Source organism: Hypomesus nipponensis, chromosome 25, assembly GCF_054491055.1.
Source record: "Hypomesus nipponensis isolate SF chromosome 25, ASM5449105v1, whole genome shotgun sequence".
In the NCBI taxonomy this organism is placed as follows: domain Eukaryota; kingdom Metazoa; phylum Chordata; class Actinopteri; order Osmeriformes; family Osmeridae; genus Hypomesus; species Hypomesus nipponensis.
In genome coordinates, this window is record NC_140385.1 from 1,801,667 (window position 1) to 1,827,208 (window position 25,542).

At 53.6% G+C, this 25,542-nt stretch overlaps 3 protein-coding genes and 1 long non-coding RNA gene across 5 annotated transcripts; 2 read left to right on the forward strand and 2 right to left on the reverse strand.

Annotated features, from left to right (window-relative positions):
* The first annotated feature begins 835 nt into the window (after nt 1–835).
* On the forward strand, nt 836–9,276 carry LOC146221660 (transmembrane protein 151B). Its single transcript, XM_084691718.1, is given in 4 exon segments — nt 836–907; nt 6,470–6,952; nt 7,141–8,206; nt 8,209–9,276. Coding segments are annotated over 4 exon segments (1,887 nt in total). The 3' UTR covers nt 8,475–9,276.
* Nucleotides 9,277–12,543: 3,267 nt separating this feature from the next.
* LOC146221661 (uncharacterized) lies at nt 12,544–13,807 on the forward strand. The gene is made up of 2 exons (XR_014746678.1): nt 12,544–12,726; nt 13,529–13,807. It is a non-coding gene; the product is annotated as an uncharacterized LOC146221661 (long non-coding RNA).
* An 824-nt stretch (nt 13,808–14,631) lies between these two features.
* Nucleotides 14,632–18,477, reverse strand: tmem179ba (transmembrane protein 179Ba). 2 transcript variants are annotated; one of them, XM_084692124.1, is made up of 5 exons: nt 18,083–18,473; nt 17,031–17,227; nt 16,558–16,695; nt 15,761–15,839; nt 14,632–15,548 (listed from the first exon to the last, which is right to left on the reverse strand). In XM_084692124.1, the coding sequence occupies exons 1-5, from the start codon at nt 18,284–18,286 to the stop codon at nt 15,393–15,395; spliced, it is 774 nt and encodes a 257-aa protein (XP_084548250.1). In that variant the 5' UTR covers nt 18,287–18,473; the 3' UTR covers nt 14,632–15,392. The 2 variants fall into 2 exon arrangements, with proteins under 2 accessions (XP_084548250.1, XP_084548251.1); XM_084692125.1 differs by lacking the exon at nt 16,558–16,695 and having other exon boundaries at nt 18,083–18,477.
* Nucleotides 18,478–19,460: 983 nt separating this feature from the next.
* Nucleotides 19,461–25,234, reverse strand: prox3 (prospero homeobox 3). Its single transcript, XM_084692065.1, is given in 7 exon segments — nt 19,461–20,399; nt 20,700–20,948; nt 21,686–21,793; nt 21,997–22,176; nt 22,374–22,760; nt 22,763–23,672; nt 24,848–25,234. Coding segments are annotated over 6 exon segments (2,001 nt in total). The 5' UTR covers nt 23,666–23,672; nt 24,848–25,234; the 3' UTR covers nt 19,461–20,225.
* Nucleotides 25,235–25,542: the final 308 nt, after the last annotated feature.

The following is a 25,542-nucleotide window of genomic DNA, read 5'->3' on the forward strand; positions in this document are numbered from 1 at the left end:
AAAGAGAGAGAGGATGGACAGAAGAGAGAGAGGCTGAGGTCAGTCTATAAATGAAGAGTTTTCATCTTGTTGGGCTCTGTAAGAGTGTGTGTGTTTACCTAGACAACAACACAACCGAAGACGCCTAACTCCATGATACTCTGTTGCTAGTGCAGTCGGGGGGATGACGTCAAGGGCACAGAGGACGGTGTGTGTGTGTAGGTGAAACGGGATCTCTAAGGAGACTGCGCGCGGGTATCTATCCGGCTGTTTGTTCTTTTTCAGTTCTGATGTTGTTTACCGACTGACACACATGGGCTGTGTCATTTGGCAAACACCGCGCTGATTAACCGTCCCCGCATACATCTATACCTCGCGCAGCCTCGTCTGCTTTCTTTCAGAACGTCTTCCTCACGCGCATCCATCCATCTTTCCTCGCATCAGCGCTCTCGTGCCTGCCGCCCCCACTGCTATGAAGGAAACCGTTCCCGTTTCGCCGCATTCTCACACGTCGCCCCACCTGCGCATCTCGAGAATCCCACGGTTTGACACGGTTGAGGTTAAATGAAGAAAGCTCTGTTTACCGGGAAATATGTCGCCAACAGAAAATATGAGCGAAGCTAGCCGCGCTGGGTGAGATAATCAGCAGGGGGACGGGCGCGAGCAGGGGGACGGTAGCCTAATTCACCGTGGATAATGCGCATTTGCCGCAGGCTCTGGCATCGTGAAACCGGATCCCACCTGGCGACGGATGGGGTGACTCCAGCGCCGGGGAGGTCCCAACCTCCAACCGTTACCGGGGAGGATCCCCGGTGCCGTTGCTAGGAACGGGCAGCAAGAGGGGGAAAGAAAGAAAATGCAGTCTGAGGAGACTACAACCGGACAAGAGCCCATACTGGACGGACAGGACGGGACAGGGAGAGAACAGGTGTGTGTGTGTGTGTATTTGTTTTGATTACAGCCCGTGATGTTTATAATATGTTGCCAGCTCGAGGCTGCTTGTCCTTTCAAAAGATACAATACATTCGTGTCCGTTAGACCAGCGGCTCGCTCTAATGTCGGTGAAACTGACACATCCATCCGGTATTGCCGCGAGCGCGGTTTCTGAATGACACGGCCTTGTTATGACGGAGTCGGTCCGCGAAAGAGATGAGGAGATGCGCGAGAGAGGGTGGGCTGAACAGACCGGGAACCAAAAAATAGCCTAAACAATATATGATTTCACGGCACCGTGAAAGAGAGGAAGGGAACTTAAATGTGTGAAAGCCAGTGTCAGTGAATTAAACGTGTCGGTACTGTTGGCCATACTGTTTACTAGTGCCAAGATGACACGCCTCCGAGCACAGGCTGACGTCGTTTTCCTTCCGTGTCCCTCCGTAATCACCGTAGCCAGGTGGCAGGCACTTTCTCTCTTGTGCCCTCCCTCCATCTTCCTCTCCGTGACTGCATTGCAGTCGGTGTGCCTTCCTCTCCTCCATCTCTCTCTCTCTCTCCTTCCCTTGCCCTTTCTCTCCCTCTCTCCCCCCGTTGTTGAACGTGCTTCGTTTTACATACAGCTCCCCCCCCCCCCCAGGCACATTCTCTCCCCCCTCCCCTCTCTCTGTCTCTCGGTTAACGAATTTAAATTCTCGAGGGAATCCCGTCACTACTTGACAACGTGGACCGAGAGGTAACGTGTAGCCTGGTCTGAAAGACAACGAGGTCTCCGGTAGACGTCGTTTCACCAATTCCTCATATACCTTGTTGACAGTGAGAAGAAGCTCTCCATGCTGGCCTATAAAGCACGAGACCTTTCACGCTCCTGCCAACCTTCTCACGCGGTGCCCCGCTGATGATAGCACGCTCTGTCTGTCGGACTGGGAACCGTTTAATAATCTTTAGCCTAACTAGTGGATTGAAACGTACAATCTTAAAATAGAGAAACAGGGAGCTAGAGGGAGAAAGAAAAAAGAGAAAGCAGTTTTTGGCAGTCTTGACCCCTGGGGAGATGCAATCTGTCAACTCTCTCTCTCTCTCTCTCTCTCTCTCTCTCTCTCTCTCTCTCTCTCTCTCTCTCTCCCTCTCTCAAACACACACACACATAAAATACATCTTCCTCACCTGAAAGGACATACAAAGCTATAGACATTTACTGTGACCTTCATCACACACACACACACAAACACACTCTCTCTCTCACACACACACACACACACACACACACACACAGAGCACCAACCCTAATGGGGCATCCCTGACGGTGTTGCTTTGGCAACAAGAGGGCCTCGCCCCCCTGCGGTTGGTCTGTAGTTCAAAGGTCACAGCGGGAGTCCTAGCCAAATGCGTTATCAGCAGGAGAGGAGGACCAGATGCAGACCTGGTCAAGACCAGCTGTCGCAGTCTGACACCAAATCTCTCCTCCTCATCTCCTCTCCTTATCCCCTCTCCTCCTCCTCACTCCTCCTCCTCATTAACCCTCCTTTCCTCCTCCTCTCTACTTCCTCTCTTTCCCTCCACCTCTCTTTGTTTCTCTGACACAAAATCTCTCTCTGATGTTCACCTGCTGGCTGCTGTAATAGTCCGATCAATATTAACAGAGACGGAGGGAGGAAGAGAGGGGAGGAGGGGGCAGAAAGGAGGGGAGGAGGGAGAGAGAGAGGAGGAGGTGATAGTGGAGAGAGAGGTGAGAGGAAGTTAAGTAAGGATAAAATAGGGGTGACAGAGGAGTAATGGTTTGTCATTGGGTTATAGAAAGGGAGGACGAGAGGGGAGACGGGGAGGAGAGGGGGGAGGAGAGGGGGAGGAGAGAGGAGAGGAATGCCCTTCATTTCAGATCCCTTTTACAGAAAGCCCTTGAAGTCAGCAGTGGCACAGTTTTACGGTGTGTGTGCATAGGTGTGTGTGGATGTGTGTGTACAGGGGTGTGTGTGTAGTGTGTGTGAGAGAGAGTTATATGGACAGCAGTTTTCAAGCCAAGATATCAGAGGGCTGGATGATGTCTGCACTGTGGTGGAGGGTGAGGGTGGAAGAGAGAAAGAGGGATGGAGAGAGAGGGACAGAGAGAAAGAGACAGTGATAGAGATGAAGCAATGAAGAGAGAAAGAGGGAGAGAGGGAGAGAGGGAGAGCATTGTGCTGACAGGACATGGAAGCGAGGACACATGTCTCTCTCTCTCTCTCTCTCTCTCTCTCTCTCTCTCTCTCTCTCTCTCTCTCTCTCTCTCTCTCTCTCTCTCCCTCTCTCTCTCTCTACTGTCCTCTCCCTCTCTCTCTCTCTACTGTCCTCTCTCTCTCTCTCTACTGTCCTCTCTCTCCCTCTCTCTCTACTGTTCTCTCTCTCTCTCTCTCCCTCTCTCTCTCTACTGTCTTCTCTCTCTCTCTCTCTACTGTCCACCCTCTCTCTCTCTCTCTCTCTCTCTCTCTCTCTCTACTGTCCACCCTCTCTCTCTCTCTCTCTCTCTCTCTCTCTCTCTCTCTCTCTCTACTGTCCACCCTCTCTCTCTCCATCTCCCTTCATCTCTCTCTCACTTTCTTTCCATCTCTCTCTGCCTTCCAGATATCTGTCAGAAAGCAAAGCAATGATGTTACAAAAGATATGTTTACTTCACCTTTTGCATCTGTGCTCTTATGCGCACATCCACACTTACTCACACACACACACACACACACACTCACAGACACTCACACACACGCACACTGCTGTAAGAGCTAGGAGTTATGGAACATTCTGGAAGGCGGAATAGCTGGTTGTTTAAATTATTCACCTCTGGCATCCAGTGGAGACGCTAGGCTATTAACCTGCTCCTAGGGTTAGGGTTAGCTCCTAGCATGCTATTAGCCTGCTCCTAGGGTTAGGGTTAGCTCCTAGCATGCTATTAACCTGCTCCTAGGGTTAGGGTTAGCTCCTAGCATGCTATTAACCTGCTCCTAGGGTTAGGGTTAGCTCCTAGCATGCTATTAACCTGCTCCTAGGGTTAGGGTTAGCTCCTAGCATGCTATTAACCTGCTCCTAGGGTTAGGGTTAGCTCCTAGCCACGGACTGCTATTAGCCTGCTCCTAGGGTTAGGGTTAGCTCATAGCCACGGACTGCTATTAGCCTGCTCCTAGGGTTAGGGTTAGCTCCTAGCCACGGACTGTTTCATGCTATTAACCTGCTCCTAGCCACGGACTGCTATTAGCCTGCTCCTAGCCACGGACTGCTATTAGCCTGCTCCTAGCCACGGACTGCTATTAGCCTGCTCCTAGCCACGGACTGTTTCATGCTATTAACCTGCTCCTAGCCACGGACTGCTATTAACCTGCTCCTAGGGTTAGGGTTAGCTCCTAGCCACGGACTGTTTCATGCTATTAGCCTGCTCCTAGGGTTAGGGTTAGCTCCTAGCCACGGACTGTTTCATGCTATTAACCTGCTCCTAGGGTTAGGGTTAGCTCCTAGCCACGGACTGTTTCATGCTATTAACCTGCTCCTAGGGTTAGGGTTAGCTCCTAGCCACGGACTGTTTCATGCTATTAACCTGCTCCTAGGGTTAGGGTTAGCTCCTAGCCACGGACTGTTTCATGCTATTAACCTGCTCCTAGGGTTAGGGTTAGCTCCTAGCCACGGACTGTTTCATGCTATTAACCTGCTCCTAGGGTTAGGGTTAGCTCCTAGCCACGGACTGTTTCATGCTATTAACCTGCTCCTAGCCACGGACTGTTTCATGCTATTAACCTGCTCCTAGGGTTAGGGTTAGCTCCTAGCCACGGACTGTTTCATGCTATTAACCTGCTCCTAGGGTTAGGGTTAGCTCCTAGCCACGGACTGTTTCATGCTATTAACCTGCTCCTAGGGTTAGGGTTAGCTCCTAGCCACGGACTGTTTCATGCTATTAACCTGCTCCTAGCCACGGACTGTTTCATGCTATTAACCTGCTCCTAGGGTTAGGGTTAGCTCCTAGCCACGGACTGTTTCATGCTATTAACCTGCTCCTAGGGTTAGGGTTAGCTCCTAGCCACGGACTGTTTCATGCTATTAACCTGCTCCTAGCCACGGACTGTTTCATGCTATTAACCTGCTCCTAGGGTTAGGGTTAGCTCCTAGCCACGGACTGTTTCATGCTATTAACCTGCTCCTAGGGTTAGGGTTAGCTCCTAGCCACGGACTGTTTCATGCTATTAACCTGCTCCTAGCCACGGACTGTTTCATGCTATTAACCTGCTCCTAGCCACGGACTGTTTCATGCTATTAACCTGCTCCTAGCCACGGACTGTTTCATGCTATTAACCTGCTCCTAGCCACGGACTGTTTCATGCTATTAACCTGCTCCTAGCCACGGACTGTTTCATGCTATTAACCTGCTCCTAGCCACGGACTGTTTCATGCTATTAACCTGCTCCTAGCCACGGACTGTTTCATGCTATTAACCTGCTCCTAGCCACGGACTGTTTCATGCTATTAACCTGCTCCTAGCCACGGACTGTTTCATGCTATTAACCTGCTCCTAGCCACGGACTGTTTCATGCTATTAACCTGCTCCTAGCCACGGACTGTTTCATGCTATTAACCTGCTCCTAGCCACGGACTGTTTCATGCTATTAACCTGCTCCTAGCCACGGACTGTTTCATGCTATTAACCTGCTCCTAGCCACGGACTGTTTCATGCTATTAACCTGCTCCTAGCCACGGACTGTTTCATGCTATTAACCTGCTCCTAGCCACGGACTGTTTCATGCTATTAACCTGCTCCTAGCCACGGACTGTTTCATGCTATTAACCTGCTCCTAGCCACGGACTGTTTCATAAGCACTTAGTGTGTGTGTGTGTGTGTTTGTGGCAGTGTGTGTGTGTGTTTTGCATCATCCAATACCAATCATACGCAAATGCCTAGATAGGAGCCACATCTAGCTTGTGTGTGTGAGTGTGTGTGTGTGTGTGTGAGTGTGTGCGTGTGAGAGTGTGTGTGTGTGTGTGTGTGTGTGTGAGAGTGTGTGTGAGTGTGTGTGTGTGTGTGTGTGTGTGGGGAGCATCTACAGTTACACAGAGAGGAAATAGCCCCTCTCATCCTCAAGAGAGAGAGAGAGAGAAACACAGAGAGAGAAAGAGGGAGGAAGAAAGAGACATTATTAAAGGAATGAATACAAGTGAATTGGAAAACAAAATAGATAGAAAGTTTGATAGATCGGACCATAGGTAGAGAGAAGAGAGACTGGAGAATCTATGAAGGAGTGCATTTAGGAGGAAGATCAAAAGATAGGGAGAGATGCCTCAAAGCAGTTCATCCTTTCATCTCTGTGATGGATAGAATTAAGAAAAGAAGGAAAGAAGAGTAAGATGTTCATCACCAGTACTTTCTCAAACCTCAAACTTCACTAACACCCTTCCTCCTCTCCCCCCCCCTCTCCCCCTCCCCCCACTTCCCCTCTCTCTCTCCCCCTCCTCCCCCTCTCTCTCTCCCCCTCCTCCCCCTCTCTCTCTCCCCCTCCTCCCCCTCTCTCTCCCCCCCCCTCTCCCCCCCTCTCTCTCCCCCCTGCAGCAGCGTCCTGTACAGCAGTCCCTGCCGTCCTCCCTGTGTCGGGAATCTCACTGGAAGTGTGTCCTGCTGACGCTGCTCATGTCCGCCTGCTTCAGCACGCTGGCCTGGTGCTCCTACTGTCGCATCCCTGTCCTCTCCTCCTCCTCCTCCTCCTCCTCGCCCTCCTCCCCCTCCTCCTCCTCCGCCGCCGCCTTCTACTATGACGACTTCCTGCGCGTGGAGCGCCCGTGCTCCAGCGGCTACGTATACGCCCCCTTGGCGTTCCTGGCCATGCTGTACGTGCTGTACCTGGTGGAGTGCTGGCACTGCTACGCCCGCGTGGCAGTGCTGGCCCGCGCAGACACGGCCGAGGTGTACGAGCGCGTGCAGCGCCTGCAGCAGGCCACGCCCTGCATCTGGTGGAAGGCCATCAGCTACCACTACGTCAGGAGGACCAGGCAGGTGACGCGCTACCGCAACGGAGACTCCTACACCACCACGCAGGTGAGGGCCCACTGGTGCACACAGACACACACACACACAGACACACACAGACACAGACACACACAGACACACGCACACGGTATCACACACGTACATGGTAGGATACTTACATACACACATGAATTCAGACATAAAACACTTTCTCTCCCTTTCTCTCCCCCTCCCCCCCCCTCCCTCCCTCCCTCCAGGTGTACCACGAGCGAGTCAACACTCACGCCTCCAGCTCAGAGTTTGACTTCACCCGCTACGGCGTCCGTGACGTCTCCAAGCACCTCCAGGGTCTCCACGACTACCCCGCCGTGCGCCTGCGCTTCACCAAGTGCTTCTCCTTCTCCTCCGCCCGCGCCGAGGCCGCCTACCTCACCCAGCGGGCGCGCTTCTTTGGCGAGAACGAGGGGCTGGACGACTACATGGAGGCGCGCGAGGGCATGCACCTGAAGAACGTGGACTTCCGGGAGCACGTCCTGTCGTTCCCGGAGGCGGCGCGCCGGCCCTGGTACTCCAGACACAGGGTGTTCTGGCTGGCCTCCGCCGTCCTGCTGTCCTGGCCGCTCAGGGTGGTGTCGGAGCGCCGCACCGCCTACGTCCACTACCACGTGGAGAAGCTGTTTGGGGAGGAGGAGGATGGGGCCGGAGGGGCGGGGGGGGCGGGAGGAGGGGCGGGGGATGGGAGTGAGGGAGGGCCGGAGGGCGGGGGAGGAGGGGGAGAGGGGGGGGTGAGCAGGGGGAGCTACAGTGCGATCTCCAGGGTGAACACGGTCGACATGACGGAGCTGGAGTGGCACATCAGGTGCAACCAGCAGATGGTGCCGTCCTACTCTGAGGCTCTGCTGATGGACCTGGACCAGGGGGGAGGAGGGGGAGGAGGAGGAGGGGGGGAGACCAGCGGCACCACCGCCTCCTCCACCCCGGGCGCCGGCGTGGTGGGCGGAGTCATCCCTGGGCCCCTCCCGGCCGTGTTTAGCTCCGCCTACCTGCTCCAGAGCTGCCCGCGCTGTCGGAGGACCACCTCCTCGTCCTCGCTGCCCTCGCGGCTCCGCGCGCCCTCGGGGACCACGGCCATCCTCAACGCCACGGTGGCCAGCATGAGGGCCCACGCCCAGGGGGGGGGCGGGGGGGGAGGGGGAGGAGTTGGGGGCGGGGTCGGGGGGAGGCTGGTGCTGAGCCGTAGCGGCTTCTCTCTGGGCCGGCTGGGGGGAGGGGCGAGGCCTGGGAGCCTGTTTCACTCGCGCAGCATGGGGGGAGGACTGGGAGGAAGGGGGGAGGAGGGGGAGGAGGAGGGGGAGGGTTTCTGGGGTTAGGGTCCAGGCAGGATGACGAAGAGAGCAGGGGAGTGCTGGAAGGAGAGGGGGAGGAGGTGGAGGTGGAGGTGGAGGTCAGAGAGGACGGGGGGGAGAGGGGGGAGGAGGCGAGGGAGGAGGGGGGAGAGGTGGAAAGCCCCCCAGATTACCAGGAAGCCTTCTTCTTCCCGGTGTTGATCGTCCACGGAGAGGAGAGCTGCCACTCTGGAGACGTCCTGTGATGGAGACGTCCTGTGATGGAGACGTCCTGTGATGGAGACGTCCTGTGATGGAGACGTCCTGTGATGGACAGAACAACAGAGGACAAGGGAGGAAATAAGAGAGAATCTAAGATGAACATGACATTCACAGACAGAAAGATAGAGATACTTTCAGCAAAGGAAAGTGAACACGTATGGAATCGTTTGAGCGAGATGTAAAGGAGAGAGAGAGAGAGCGAAGAAGAGAGGTTTCAGACTAAAAATATATCAATGTAAAAAAGGAGGTTTAAGACTAGAAACGTTTCAGACATCTATGCAAAGATAAGAGTGGCAGAGAAAGACCAAATATAGGAAGAGGAAGGGAGGGAGGACGAGAGAGAGGAGAGGAAGTGAGAGGAGGGAGGAGGGCAGAGAGGGGAGGAGGACTGAGACAGAAGGACAGAAATCTCTTGTCTTCCACGGCTCCGAAAGGAACTCTACATCAGACTCCAGAGGAGCTCCCTTGTGGAGCGGGGAGAGAAGAAGAGAGAGCAGGAGAGGAGAGACTGAAAAAGAAAACAAGGTTAAAAGAAGAGAAATGAAGACAGAGAATATCACTAGTCTTCCATTTCATCAACAGCTCCAGAACCTTCCAGTCACGAGGAGAGAAGAGAGCAGAAGAGGGGAGGAGGAGGAGGAAAGAGAAGAGTAGAAGCAGAAACAAAAGGAGAGAAGATTCCTCCATTCATCGACCTCTGTGGACCCCCAACATCTCCTCTCCTCCATCCTGCTATCTCTCCGTTCCCATAGAGACCAAACCAAAGAGAGGATGGACACCTGACACCCTTCCATCCCCCTCTCCCCTCCCCTCCTCTCCTCCCTCCATCCCTCTCTCCTCTCCTCCCTCCATCCCTCCCTTTCCAGATTGGACTATAGCTGACTCAATCTCCTGCATCAGCCAAACAACAGGACAGACTCCTCTCTCCCTTTCTATCTCTCGCTCTGTCTCTCTCTCTCCACAGAGAAAGAGTTCTCTGCTTTCTCGCACGCCCTGGGTGGCGGCTAGAGAGAGAGGGAGATGGACTCCACTGAAGCTTCTGGAAAAAAACTGTCCAAAGGGAATGACCTGGTTTAGACACACACAAATACACACACACCCTGACTGAAAGACTTTCCATTCCTATTTGGTGGAAGGGGCTACACAAACATGTGACTGTCTGGACTAAACCCAGTCATGTGACTCCAGAATGCAGTCATGTGACTCGAGCTACAAAAGCGAGAGGGCTTCCTGTTTCCTGTTCCTTAATCACCTGTCCTGTTTGAAGCACTGAATCACGCTGTCTTAGTTGGCACTGTACAGCTTTGGGTTGACCATGTACGGTTGTCGTACGGTCACTGTCGTTTTATGGTCATCTATGGTTGTTTTATGTTTATTTTGAGGTTATTTTATGGTTCTGGTTCGTTTAGTGTTTTCATGTGTTTTCACCATCTCTGCCTCTCTGATGAATGCTTGCTATTGGGCGGAGCAAGTAGCCGAACTGTCCAATCAGAGCGCCAAGAGATTGAGTCACATTTGTACTCACACGCAGAAACACATGTAAGCAGATGCAAGCACACGCGTGATTACACACCCAGACACAAACATAAACACTGTGTTTTGACCACATTAACATCATCTGTATTTTATGCAACTAGTCCAAGATATGCACACACACACACATACGCACTCACACACACACATACGCACACACATGCACACGCATGTGCACATGCACAGACCTAAACATGCCAAAGCAAAAAGAAAAGTAAAAATCTACCAACACACAAATTCACACCTACCAACATGTCACACACACTCCCACCTGATCACAAGCTAGAAGCCAGGCACACTGGCTGTTTAACTGCTATCTAGCGTTGTCAACGCGCTGGGACGTTGACGTTGCCATGACGTCGGCACGCGTGCTTTTAGGGACACCATGGGCCACAACACCATGGCAACCCTGACAGACCGGAGAGGGTTCTAGAATGTTGGGGTTAGATTGGGGGCAAGGCTGGGGTTAGATTGGGGGTTAGGGCTGGGGTTAGATTGGGGATTAGGGTTGGGGTTAGATTAGGGTTAGATTGGGGGATAGGGTTGGGGTTAGATTGGGGGCTAGGGTTGGGGTTACATTGGGTGCTAGGGCTGAGGTTAGATTGGCGGCTAGGGTTGGGGTTAGATTGGGGATTAGGGTTGGGGTTAGATTGGGGATTAGGGTTGGGGTTAGATTGGGGTTAGATTGGGGGATAGGGTTGGGGTTAGATTGGGGGCTAGGGTTGGGGTTAGATTGGGGGTTAGGGTTGGGGTTAGATTGGGGGCTAGGGGTGGGGTTAGATTGGGGGCTAGGGTTGGGGTTAGATTGGACGCTAGGGTTGGGGTTAGATTGGACGCTAGGGTTGGGGTTAGATTGGGGGCTAGGGTTGGGGTTAGATTGGGGGCTAGGGTTGGGGTTAGATTGGACGCTAGGGTTGGGGTTAGATTGGACGCTAGGGTTGGGGTTAGATTGGGGGCTAGGGTTGGGGTTAGATTGGGGGCTAGGGGTGGGGTTAGATTGGGGGCTAGGGTTGGGGTTAGATTGGGGGCTAGGGTTGGGGTCACCATCATAACACACTGTATTTTCACACTTTCCCCTCTTGGGAGGAGGGAGGAGAGAGGAAGAGGGGGAGGTGGGGAGGCAGGGAGGGAGGGAGGGAGGGAGGGAGGGAGGGAGGGAGGGAGGGAGGGAGGGAGGGAGGGAGGGAGGGAGGGAGGGAGGGAGGGAGGGAGGGAGGGAGGGAGGGAGGGAGGGGGAAGGGAGGGGTTATGAGGCCTGAGGACTGTGTGCTATGGAGCACCAGAGCTGGAGCCTTCAGAACAGAGAACGTGCTCTCCACAGACGGCCCTAAGAATGTAGAACGTTCCTGTTCCGGAACCTCACCGGACAGAATCTGCAGTAGCCAATAGGACGCAACCACCAGTAGCCAATAGGCCATGGGCAAGAGACAGCTTCAAACAGACCCTCTGATTGGTGGAGAGGGAGATTGTACGTGGGGTCACCTTCAATTAATGCTACCTTACCTTACCCTGCTCTGACGTGAGTCTCCCAGACTCACGCACTGATGATATCACCATGACGAACGCTCGACTCGCTGAAGTAGACTGGCGTTAGGGGTCAGGGGTCAAGTTACGCTCTACTTCCTGGTTGTCATGGATATCAACTTGCTTCTTCCATTGGGGAATGAATTATCCAATCAGCTGCTTTAGATATCCACAGTCTGTCAGACGTGGACCAATCAAAGTGCTTGATTCGCACAGCCTCGTAATGCATTAACAGTGTGATGATGATGATGATGATGATGGTGATGAAGGTCAACCAATAAATTCAGCTTGCTTGATGTACCAGGATTCTATTTTGCTGACTCACATCCCATAATACTAATATTTTAATGAATCGTAGAAACGTGTGTTAATCAGTTTATCTGGGAAGTCTGGGGAAGTCTTTTTTCTTGCGTTGTCATGGCTGCGTTGTCATGGCTGCGTTGTCGTGGCTGCAAAACTATTTTTGGCACGTTGAGATAAGGTAAAGTCAAGGCAAACATGCTAATGAGGCCAATGTGCCCCCTATTGGCTTCTATCCCTCCAGTTGAACATTTTACATTTTCAAATTTGCTTGACGCAAATGTTTATCAATGTTGACATGCAACTGACATTTTAGAAGAAATGGGAGGCACTCACTAACACACACTTATACTAACAAACACTCACACACACTAACACACACTCACACTAGCACACACGCACACTAACACAATCTCACTAGCACACACACAAGCACATGTCGTCTGCGGGCGTTGCCCTCTAGTGGCGAGCAGACGGTACTGCGGACGGAGACGCGAGTAAACTGAGGTGAATGAATTACAAGGTTAAAAACGTTGATTTTCCTATTAAATTATAAATTTATAAATGCGACTCATAAAAGATTAAAATAGAATTGAGGAGCTTAGTGTTAAATGCAGCGTCACTCCCTCTCTCTCTCTCTCTCTCTCTCTCTCTCTCTCTCTCTCTCACTCTAATCTGTTCGGATTAAATGAAAGACGGTTCTTGTTGGTCACGTTCAAAGGAATTTGTTTAAGACCTCGGTTCTGGAGAAGTCGTGCAAACGTACTGAACCTGAAAACCGGAGAAATAACCAACGAAATTGGATATTTTGATCTCAAACCTGCGCGGATGAGAAGGAAGACTGTTCATTTTGAATTAATCAGAACTTAATTCTTTTTGGTAAGAAATTATTAGAAATTAGAATCTTATGCACGCCTGTTTCATCACTGCATTAGCATCAGAATCCTAACCGTAACCTCTCGCTGTGTTTCACAGACACAGTTGACGGCTATCCGGTTGCCAGTTTAGAATGTTAAACTGCTGTTTGGATGTGAACGCTAACTTGTTTTTACTAAATCAGACGACTTAATCCGTTAAAATCACATTTGTCATGAATATCAGACAAGTCAAAAAACCCGTAGCCTTCCGTGTGAGAGAGAAAGAGAGAGACAGAGGGGAGGGAGGGAGGTAGAGAGATAAAGACTAGTCTAGGATTAGCCAATTGTAAGCTTCTTTCTAGTCACTTCCAGCCCTACAGATCAGGGCGCGTGTGTTCTCCCCGGTGTTTACTGTTGAACTGCCGAAGAAGTTTTAACGGATAGCTTGTGAAGGGACGCGCGAAAGCATGAACGCGGTTTTCCAGGTGTTCCACCTGTCGAAAACTGTGACCGGGGGGGCGCTGTTTTAACGGCTTGCTGGACGGTTACCGGACATAGCCAACAAGTCCTCTGTTCTAACGGCGATGACGTCACCAAACGTTCAGGGTGACGAGAGTAGAGATGAAGGATGATGCTCCCTCGCTCCCCTCTCGCTCTCTCGTTACTTCTCACACACACGCTGTCTAGTGCCAAGCTGCAGTAAGCCTCTAATGTTGGGTTTAGCTCCTGGTGTGTGTGTGTGTGAGCCACGCAATCCTCATTTGTCATCTCTCCACACTTCTCCCTCTCTCCCTCCCCCCCCTCCTGCTCCTCCTCCCCTCCAGACCACCATGTCCAGGGACCAGTGTGAGTCTGTGGCTGCCAGTGTGGAGTCCCTCCTGGGGGATGCGTCCAGGATGCAGGGTCAGTGCCGGGCGCGCAGCGAGCAGCTGGCGGCGGCGGCGGAGGCCCTGAGGGCGGAGTCTGCCGGGCTGAGGGAGCAGAGCCAGGCCGCCCAGCTGGACATGGCCCGGGTCAGGAGGCAGCTGGACGAGCTGCTGGACACCAAGGCTGCAATGGAGGCCCGGGAGAGACAGACCAGGAAGCTGAGCAAGACTCTGTGAGGACAGGGGAGAAGAGGAGGAGGGAGGGGGAGGAGAGGGGAGAGGGAGGAGGGGAGGAGAGGGGAGAGGGGAGAGGGAGGGGAGGGGAGAGGGAAGAGGGGAGAGGGAGGGGAGGAGAGGGGAGAGGGAGGAGGGGAGAGGGAGGAGGAGGAGAGAGGGGAGAGGGAGGAGGAGGAGGGAGGGGGAGGAGAGCAGAGAGGGAGGGGAGAGGGAGGGGAGGGAGGAGGGGGTAGAGGGAGGGGGAGGAGGAGGGGGAGAGGAGGAGAGGAGAGGGAGGAGGGGGGAGGAGGAGGGGGAGGAGAAGGAGGGGGAGGAGGGAGGGGGAGGAGAGGGGAGAGGGAGGAGGAAGAGAGGACTACATATGCAAATCATTGTTAACGGCGTCTTTGAGAATTGGTAACACACTGATCAAGTGTAAATCAAGTATGTCTCCCTTCACCCTGTTATTACTGCTAAATAAAACCAACTAAATACACACACACCTGTCCTTCTATAACACACACACACACACACCTGTCCTTCTATAACACACACACACCTGTCCTTCTATAACACACACACACACACCTGTCCTTCTATAACACACACACACACACCTGTCCTTCTATAACACACACACACACCTGTCCTTCTATAAGAGACACACCAGACCAGATGAAAAGTGTGTGTGATGTATGTTAGGACCCCCGTGTCTAAATTCTGAGGGCTGAACCTGATGTGATGCTAGTTAAGGTGCAGGAGACCGTGGGACTCTGGGAACACTAGGGTTACCTGGATGAAAGCCCGTGGTGGGGTGGGTCTGTATAGACACTATATAAACAACGTACAATGTAGAAAAGCATCTTTATTGGTCATCAACGTCTCAGAAAGCATTTAATTTTTGAACAAAATATTGTAAGTCCAACACAACCCTCGCTCTCTGACAACAGTGTGTGTGTGTGTGTGCGTGTGTGTAGGACGATTTGACTTTGAGCAGCTTGTAGTGCTGACTGCAGTGGAGTTGGTGGTGTGTGTGTGTGTGTGTGTGTGTGAGAGAGTGTGTGTGACTGCAGTTGCCTTGGCTGTGTGCCTGAACACAGAACTCTGATGACAACAGAGACAATGGATAATCCTGTCACCCAAGTCCACACACACACACACACACACACACACACACACACACTTCCTAGATCCGAAACTGAGAGTAACACTGCTTGTGTCTCCTAGCAACACAACATGAAAAATTGAAACTCAAACTTTAAGAAAATTTAACTCAAACTTAAAAAAAACAATTCAACAGAGGTGGTGTCATGTGACATATGACAGAACAGGTTCTCTTAACCGTGTTCTTGGTAAAGTGCAGTACAGCAGCATCACCAGCAGAGGGCAGCGCAGCATAAACAGGCGGGCTGTTACACTGTTCGAGACAGTTTTATGTCTATCAGGTGATCATAAAAAACATGAGAAAGAGAGAGAAGAGAGAGGGAGAGAAAGGAGAAACTCGATATTCATTTGATTTGTGAACTTTAAACAGACTGTGGTTTTACAAGAAGGGTACCAGATCAAGCAGATACGAGTGGGTCAGTCAGGGTGTGTGTGTGTGTGTCTACAGCCGTGCGGGGCGGGGCAGGAAAGGCTCAGTCTCGGAGGCGGAGACGTCAGGCCCCTCCCCCAGCAGGGTGAACTTTGACCCCTGACCTCTCTGTAGGAGGAGCAGCACACCAATGACGACCCAGGAAAAGAAGTTCACCCACACAGCCGTCTGGAAAAGAGACAGAGGGGTGAGGTAGGGGTGAGGTGGAGGGGTGAGGTAGGGGTGAGGTGGAGGAGTGAGGTAGGGTGACGTAGCGTGAGGTGAAGGGGTGAGGTGGAGGGGTGAGGTAGGGGTGAGGTGGAGGAGTGAGGTAGGGTGAGGTAGCGTTAGGTGAAGGGGTGAGGTGGAGGAGTGAGGTGGAGGGGTGAGGCAGGGTGTACCTCTGCCTTGTGCAGGCTGGTGTAGAACTGGGCTCCGTTGTTCGGACTCGTCCACGTTCTGGTCTGGGCCTCTTCACAGCTGCACACACACACACACACACACACACACACGTTGGGTAAAGAGTGTGTGTTATCTGGTGATGTTAGTCACAGTGTGTGTGTGTGTGTTACCTGGGGATGTTAGGGACAGTGTGTGTGTGTGTGTGTGTGTGTGTTACCTGGTGATGTTGGGGACAGTGTGTGTGTTACCTGGTGATGTTAGGCACAGTGTGTGTGTGTGTGTTACCTGGTGATGTTAGGCACAGTGTGTGTGTGTTACCTGGTGATGTTAGGCACAGTGTGTGTGTGTGTGTTACCTGGTGATGTTAGGCACAGTGTGTGTGTGTGTGTGTTACCTGGTGATGTTAGGCACAGTGTGTGTGTGTTACCTGGTGATGTTAGGCACAGTGTGTGTGTGTGTGTGTGTGTGTGTGTGTGTGTGTTACCTGGTGATGTTAGGCACAGTGTGTGTGTGTGTGTGTGTGTGTGTGTGTTACCTGGTGATGTTAGGCACAGTGTGTGCGTGTTACCTGGTGATGTTAGGCACAGTGCGTGTGTGTGTGTGTGTGTGTTACCTGGTGATGTTAGGCACAGTGTGTGTGTGTTACCTGGTGATGTTAGGCACAGTGTGTGTGTGTGTGTTACCTGGTGATGTTAGGCACAGTGTGTGTGTGTGTGTTACCTGGTGATGTTAGGCACAGTGTGTGTGTGTGTGTGTTACCTGGTGATGTTGGGGACAGTGTGTGTGTGTGTGTTACCTGGTGATGTTAGGCACAGTGTGTGTGACAGAGTCACAGAGTGTGTCTCTCCCGATCTTGAGCACACACCCAGACACCAGCAGGAAGAAGAGGAATAACACACACACTCCTAACGTCACGCTCATCCACAGACGCTCTCTGTGGACACACACACACACACACACAGATTACGAGTGTGTTTTGTGGTTACGTTTATATTAGAACTTTTCTCTACACACACTTCTACACACGCACCTCTAAACACACACACCTCTAAACACACACACCTGTGCACCCCCTCACCAGCCCCCCCACCTCACCAGCCCCCCCCCCCACCAGCCCCCCCTCACCTTCCCCTCACCTGTGCAGGTGTTCCTCACCTGTGCAGGTGTTCCTCACCTGTGCAGGTGTTCCTCACCTGTGCAGGTGTTCCTCACCTGTGCAGGTGTTCCTCACCTGTGCAGGTGTTCCTCACCTGTGCAGGTGTTCCTCACCTGTGCAGGTGTTCCTCCAGGCAGCAGGTGTAGAGCCAGTAGAGCGAGAGGGAGAAGCACACGACGGCAGCCAGGACGGACACAGACGACAGGAAGTAGCATAGGGAGGCGGGGCTTGAGGACTGGGGCGCCAGCCAACCAGACGAAGCGTTGTAGCTCACTGTGCCGTAGAGCACACACAGACCCCCCAGGTTCCCCTGGGGGAGGGGGGGGGGGAGGAAGAGGAGGAGGAGGGGAGGGGAAGAGGGGGGAGGGAGGGGGAGGGGAGGGAGAGAGAGGAGGGGGAGGGAGGGTGGGGGGGGGGCAGGGCAGCAGTATTTTATCATCAAAAAGCAACTTTGCTATACTGTCTTCTCTCTCACACACACACACACACACACACACTGTCTCATATGACTTTAATAACACGCGGTTTAAATTGGACGCGAGGAGGTTTCGGGTCACATGATAAGGACGCTGTATCAGATCGGTTTATCCGTTCCCCGTTGGTGCGTGGTGTTTCCCCACACCCCCACCTCGGACACACCTCTCTCTCTCTCTCAACACACACACACACACACACACACACAGTACAAAGTCAGTTCACTAACACAAACATCGCCCTCATTTGTATTTCGTCCTTGCTGTGGATAAAAGCGGTTGCTAAAGTAACAAAAGGTTGTATAAATGTAACGTCAAGATAAACACGGAAGCTAGTTTTTGTTCTCGAGTGTGGCCAAAACACCAAACACGGAAAGAATGCCAGAGAGAGAGAGAGAGAGTGAGTGAGAAAGAGTAATGACATGTCAAGGTGGTTTCATGCATTTTAAGAATCAAAGAACAAGTTATTTTTGTCTCGAGGCAGCGTCAGCCTGAACCGCTGTAGCGACGATAACATGTTGTTGCCTGACATCCCAAACCTTCATGAAACGCAGACACCAACATCGTAAAACTGTCAAAACACACACTGACATCCGTGTTTTTCTATTCAAAGTGCGACATGACGGTCATCCCACCAGGACAAGGATGAGGTCAACAAAACAAACTTTTGACTTCCTCTCTCTCTTTCCTACCTGTGTTATGGTCAGCGAGGCCGCCGTTACGATCCCGCAAACGAAGCAGGTCGTGTACAGTCCTAACTCCACCAGCAGCAGCCAGGGTAACGACATCACCATCCTGCTCACCAGCTTCTCCGTTCCCTTTACCGGGGCCCGCGGGCGACTGACAACGGAACTCGGACGTGCTCCTCCCTCGATAACTTTATAGCATGTGCTCATGTGCTGACACTCCTTCGGTAACGCGCGTGAGGCACGGAGCTGAAATCCGCAAAATCAGGAAATCATATTGGGCTCGCGCTCTGTTACCAAGACTGCGGGTGGAACGACCTTTCACCTCGTGAGAGAACTGTTAGTGATGTACTAAAAATCAAGGCGTGTTAATCGATCTGCCCCCAAAGTATGTCGCAGCTGTCCGGGTAAACGAGACGTTCTGGCTGTTTGGAGTAGGAAACGCTGATTGGGTGGTTCGGTTCAAGTTGGCCAATCGCCTATCTGTGGCTGTTAAAGTTGGTTCCTGTAAATGAAATAAAATCTAAAATCATCAAATCTAGGCCTCACTCACTGAACGCATGTTTGGAATACCAGGACAGGCATGTGTGTGTGTGTGTCCTGCCCCAGCTAGCCCGGCCCTGTGTGTGTGTGTGTGTCCCGCTCCAACCCCGAGTGTGTGTGTGTGTGTGTCCCGCTCCAACCCCGAGTGTGTGTGTGTGTGTGTGTGTGTTCCGCTCGGGCCCCGTGGTCAGAAGTCAGGTGGCTGGACTTAGTTTCGGGTTGTGCAGCTTAAAAAGGCTCATCATGGGAGCATTAGCACCGGATACCAGATACATTAACCCTGCTACCTGACCGTGGCTAGTGAACACAGACCGTGGCTAGTGAACACAGACCGTGGCTAGTGAACACAGACTGTGGCTAGTGAACAGGCAGTGGCTAGTGAACACAGACCGTGGCTAGTGAACACAGACCGTGGCTAGTGAACAGGCAGTGGCTAGTGAACACAGACCGTGGCTAGTGAACACAGACCGTGGCTAGTGAACAGGCAGTGGCTAGTGAACACAGACCGTGGCTAGTGAACACAGACCGTGGCTAGTGAACACAGACCGTGGCTAGTGAACAGGCAGTGGCTAGTGAACACAGACCGTGGCTAGTGAACACAGACCGTGGCTAGTGAACACAGACCGTGGCTAGTGAACACAGACCGTGGCTAGTGAACACAGACCGTGGCTAGTGAACACAGGCCGTGGCTCCAGCCACTGAAACACTTCTGATCCTTGATCTTCTGCCAAGTGCACAGTATAACGTCGCTGTGGAAAAACACGTCTGCTAAATTACTAAAACGTGAACCTAATGTGTTCCGGAAGCTACTATCCTACTACAGCAAAGAATGACACACACACTCAATTATCCCCTTTTTTAATAGTCAGATAATTTCAATCATTAAAACTTCAATACATATTTGAGGCACAGAGCTTCTTTTTTTAAAAGATTATATGAAGAAACATACTGTTTGACAAGTTTACACAACACAAATATACCATAATTAATATAATAAAGCGCAATCATAATCCTAATAACATGACGCTACGTTACAGTAAACTGAGAAACTGAAGAAAGCACATGGGTTTGGAAAAGTCTAACTCCGCCCCTCTCTGCATAAGCCACACACGGGGTAAGTTGCTATTTGCAAATACTGTAAAATATTCTGGTATGCTTGATTTGCCTCCCCCTCCTTCATCCACCCATCAGCCCAGTGGGTCAGTGCTGCGAGTTCCATAACTGTGAGGTTCAAATCAAACGCACCTGGATCCTCTGGTGAGGACTGGCAGGATGCAGGATCAACAACAATCACCATGAAACTGATGCTGTCATGGGATTCAGTGCAACTCAACATTTCTATGTCTGGTCTCTGTGTGTCTGTGTGGTTTGTGTAGTGTGTGTAGAGACAGTATATGAATTAAATTGTGTACATGTTTGTGTGTACCCTATGTATATGTGTTAAGTGGGTACATCTGTGTGCTTGTGAGTGTATGTCTGTGTGTGTAGTGTGTATATGTGTCTGTGTGTGTATAGTGTGTGTGTGTGTTTATGTGTCTGTGTAGTGTGTGTGTGTTTATGTGTCTGTGTGTGTGTAGTGTGTGTGTGTGTGTGTAGTGTGTTTGTTTCAGGCCAGGGGGCAGCCCGGCAGCTTGAAGCTGTCAGGAACAGGCCCGTCCAGTTTACAGATGATCTTGTAGATGGATTTCTTCCAGCAGGGGTCACTGTCCCGGCCAGACAGGATGGCCGTGAAGAACTCCCTTAGAGCGATCTCTGCCACCTCCACAAACCTGTCTGGGACCTGGAGGGGGGGGAGGAGGGGGGAGGAGGGGGGGAGGGGGGGGGGGGAGGAGGGGGGGGGGGGAGAGGGGGGAGGGGGAGGGAGGAGGGAGGAGGAGGGGGGGAGGGGGGAGGAGGGGAGGGGAGGAGGGGGGGGGGAGGAGGGGGAGGAGGGGGGGGGGGGAGGAGGGAAAACATTTGAAGAGAGAAAGAGACAAAAAGAAAGAGAGACCGAGGTGAGAGAAGACACACACAATACACACACACAATACACACAAAATACACACGCACACAATACACACAATACACACACGCGTGTAACCTGGTAGTCGTTGCTCTTGTTGTAGTGCATGTTCAGGATACGATACAGCTCTGTGTCTCTGCCCAGGCGAACCTGGGGGTCCCTGCCCAGCCCGGGGGCTTCGCGGCCCTCCCTGCCTAGCCCCGGAGCCCCCTCCCTGGGCACGCGATCACGGACCGCCTGCCTGGCGAAGCGCTCCATCTGGATGTAGAAGAACTCCCGGAAGTTACTGAACCACTTGATGAGCTGGGAGGTGACGCAGCGATTAAACTGTGGGAGGAGGGGTGAGGTGGAGGAGGAGGGAGGAGGAGGGAGGAGGAGGGAGGAGGAGGGAGGAGGAGGGGGGGTAGGAGGAGGGAGGAGGAGGGGGGGTAGGAGGAGGGAGGAGGAGGGAGGAGGAGGGGGGGTAGGAGGAGGGAGGAGGAGGGAGGAGGAGGGGGGTAATAGGAGGGAGGAGGGGTAGGAGGAGGGAGAAGGAGGGAGGAGGGGAGGGGGAGGAGGAGGGAGGAGGGGAGGTGGAGGAGGAGGAGGAGGAGGAGGGGGGAGCAGGGGAGGGGGGAGGAGGAGGGGAGGTGGAGGAGGAGGAGGGGGAGGAGGGAGGAGGAGGGAGGAGGAGGGGGGAAGAGGAAGTGGAGGAGGAGGAGGGAGGAGGAGGAAGGAAGGAAAGACAAATAAAGAAGTGTAAAACAACGACTACAGTAAACATGGGTACATTAAGACTCTCCCTCTCTCTGCCCCCCACACACCCCTCTAGCTCTCCCCTCCTCCCCCCTCCCCGCCTCCCCCCTACCCTCCTCCCCCCTCCCCTCCTCCCCTCCTCCCCCCTCCCCTCCTCCCCTCTCCTCCCCTCCTTCCCCCTCCCCTCCCCTCCTCCCCCATCCCCTCCTCCCCCCTCCCCGCCTCCCCTCCTCCCCCCTCCCCGCCTCCCCCCTCCCCTCTCCTCCTCCCCTCCTCCCCCCTCCTCCCCCCTCCTCCTCCCCCCCTCCCCTCCTCCCCCCTCCCCCTACCTTGACGTCAGGGAAGTATGTCTTCAGGGTGTTGGAAGAGGGGTAGCGAGCGTAGAAGAACATCAGCTTTGCCTTCTTCAGATGGCAGGGAGACAGACCGTCCTGGGAGTACAGCTGGTTAAGGACCACAAACACACACTCTCACACACACACACTCTCACACACACACACACTCACACACACTCTCACACACACTCTCTCACACACACACACACACACACTCTCACACACACACACTCTCACACACACACTCACACACACACACTCTCACACACTGGAACACACACACTCTACTCATTGTTAAAGGATATGGCTCCTCCAGCCAGATACATCTCTCCCCCCTCCCCCCCTCCTCCACCCCTCATCCCCCCCTCCCTCTCTCTGTCCGGGTGAAGGTGGGGCAGGGCGGAGTCCAGGTGGCCCAGCAGGGGGAGTGGGGGATAGGAAGAGGGGGGGAAGTCCAGGTAGGGGTCGGAGGTCAGCAGGTCCTTCTGGAGGGGGGGAGGGGGGGGAGGGAGCGACCGAACAGCTGCTGCATGGTGTAATGGAGGAGGGGGAGGGGGAGGGGGAGGGGGGGAGGGCCGGGGGGGTAGGAGTGGGAGAGGAAGGACTCTTTGGACCTGGGGGGGAGGAGGGGGTGAGGGTGGCGGGGTGGGGGGAGGCGGGGGAGGCTGGGGTGTGGGGGGAGGAGGTGGGGGCGGTCACTGTGGGAGGGGGGCGGGAGTCTCCGGGTAACCAAGGGCAACGCCTCTGACTGCTCCCGCCGTGATTGGTTGGGGTGAGGAGGGGCGTGCGATGGTCCGAAGGAGTGGTCTGTCTCACCCCTGTCCCCCTTTTCTCCTCCCTCCCTCCGTCCAGTCCACACCCCTCCTCCCCCCTCGCTCCCCCTCTCCCCCCTGAGAGAATGCATGTCCGGGGTGGGTGAAGGGGGTGAGGGGGAGAGTGTGTGTGTGTGTGAGTGTGTGTAGAGGCGCAGCACGCGGTCGATGACCCTGGTCACAGCGCCCCCTAGCTCCAGCTTCAGGGCCTGGGCAAACTTTTGCCCCCCCTCCTCCCCCTCTCCTCCCCGCCCTCCCCCTCCCACTCCCCCCTCACCAGCCCGCACCCCATCCACAGCCCCGCCCTCTCCAGGACACTCTTGAGGAACAGCCCCCCTCCTCCTTCTCCTCCTCCTCCTCCTCCTCTATCCATCCTCTCTCCTCCGTCATCCCTCCTGCTCCCCTGGAGAGGTGGAGAGGGGACGAGGGAGAGAGAGAGCTCGTCCGCCCCTCCTTCCTCCTCCTCCTCCTCCCCGTAGATCCTTTCTGCCATGTCCTCCCCCTCCTCCTCCTCCTCTCCTCCTCCTCTCCTCTTCCTCCTCTCCTCCTCTCCTCCTCCTCTCCTCTTCCTCCTCTCCTCCTCCTCCTCTCCTCCTCCTCTCCTCTTCCTCCTCTCCTCCTCGGAGGGTTGTGTTTCTCCAAAGGCCTTCCACACGCGCTCCTGCAGCAGCTGCAGCCTCCCCCTGGCCTCCTCCAGCTGCTCCTTCAGCTCCTCCCTCTCCCTACGCCTCCCTTCCCTCCCCCGCTCCCTCCTTCCCCTCTCCTCCTCCTCCCCCTCCTCCTCCTCGCCCCCCCTCCCCAGCCTCAGTCTCTTCACCGTCATCACGTCACGATGCCACGACGCGACCAGGGCGGCGCCCCCCCTCCGTTTCCCCCTGACCTGCCCCCCCGGCCCCCCTCCCTCCCGCCCCTCCTCCTCTTCTTCCCACCCTCCCCCATCCTCCTCCCCCTGTCCCAGAAACCCGTCGTGCGGCAGTACACCTCCAGCCCTCCGGGAGGCGCTGTCTGACGGCTGCAGCAGGTGGTGGATGAGGGGGTAGGGGGGCCGCGCGGGGCCTGGCGGGGGCCTGGCCCCTGAGGGGGGGGCAGCAGGGCTGGGGTAAGAGCCAAACACACATAGCTGGGGTGGCAGACCACCAAACAGATCAGCTGGGGAGTCCATCACTGGTCTGGGGGGGGGGAGAGAGAGAGAGAGAGATGGTTTAGTGTCAGGAAGATAGGTGAACATTTGAATTGATCTGTACCACACTTTCCCTCCCTCCCTCCCTCCCTCCCATCTCACCTCTGTTATCAGTTCAGACAGCTTGTCAGCTCTGTTTGTACACAATGTTTACACTCTCTACTATACCACCCATCCCTCCCTTCCTCCCCCTCCCTCCCTTCCTCAACCCTCCCTCCCTCTCTCTCTCCATCCCTCCCTCTGTATCTCTCCCTCTCTCTACACCTACCCCTCTCCCTCCTATACCATTTCTTTCCTCCCCCTGTCTCTCTGTCTCTCCCTCTCTCTTACAGGGATTATGGGAGAGAGAAAGAGGAGCCATACCTCTACTTTACCACTGATGACACACAGACAGACAGACAGACAGACAGACAGACAGACAGACAGACAGACAGACAGACAGACAGACAGACAGACAGACAGACAGACAGACAGACAGACAGATAGACAGATAGATGGATAGATAGATAGATAGATGGATAGATAGATATTCAGGATTACAGTAGGATTGTATTTGGTATTTTAGCCGTTACTCAATCACCAGATTAAACCAACAGGGTCTATAATTCCATCACTGCAACATAAACCGTATAATCCACATCATGAATAGATTAATATCAATTATTCAAATGCACATAATACGCGCCAGATGGCCGTAGCCTACGTTTATGGCAAATGCGCTTATCCAAAGATTAGCTTTGAACTGGAACGATATTATCAAGACAACCAGACAACCGGACTGACTGCCGACACATCCTGCTTAATGACACGAATTCTGAGAGTTGGTCTTTTGGTGACAAACACACACACACACGTGAGCAGTCTTCTGTTGTTTCTGAGCGGAGCCGCTCTCTTTGAAGCTCCCGGCAACATCTGCCCACCGCGCGACACCCCAGATCCAGTCTAGCGGGCCTGCACGGTGATGCGCGAGCAGCCACCCCCCCGCGCCCATTAACTGTCACCGTCAGGAGAACGGATGTCGCAGCAGAGAATAAATAGCCTACATGACATGGACAGACGAACAGACATAAACACGCGCGCGCACACGCACACACACACACAGAGAACGAACAGACACGATTTAACCGAATTAAAGTATAGCGAATAACATGGATCGAAACTCACCACGTTAACTTGACTTTGAAAAACGGTTATTGCAGAGTTTCCGTCGGTGTTGTCTTGTTATAATTTCCTTACATGTACGCGTGAATCTGACCGTCGCCTCTCTGTCTCTTCCGTTTGCACCGGTCAGTGAGAGCGCTCGTGTCGGTACGGAAAGCCCAGTGCGCGAGTTTCCTGTTATTGCTGTTACTCGTCCAGTTTGTTCTCTCGCTCTATTTTTCCCTTTCTATCTCTCTTCCTCGATTATCGTTATTCTATCTCTCTCTTCCTATCTCTCGCTGCCATCCTCGCGCGCTATCGCGGTGTGTAGGATGTCACGGTGGGCGGTTGAGGTGCGAGGGCGGGCTCGAGAGCTGCTGTCCACTTCACTGTCCCTCTTGTGTTGGCATAACCCCGATACCCCCTCCCTGCTCTATCTCTCCCCCCTCTCTCTTTCTCTCTCCCCCCTCTCGTTATCTCTCTCTCTGCCTCCTTCCGTTTCCCATTCAACTCCCCCTCCCTTTCTTTCTCTTGAGTTTCTCTTCAGTCAAATTCAGAACTTCGGGTCAGGTAACTTGAACTCCAACCGAAAACTTCCCAATCTCTCCGCGTGGGGCACGCGTCTGGCTCGAGATGTCGGAGGCTCCCCTCCTATCAGAGACCAGCAAAACTCTCAGGCCGCGTCCTCATTGGCTACCAGCGACCGTTCGTTTGGATGC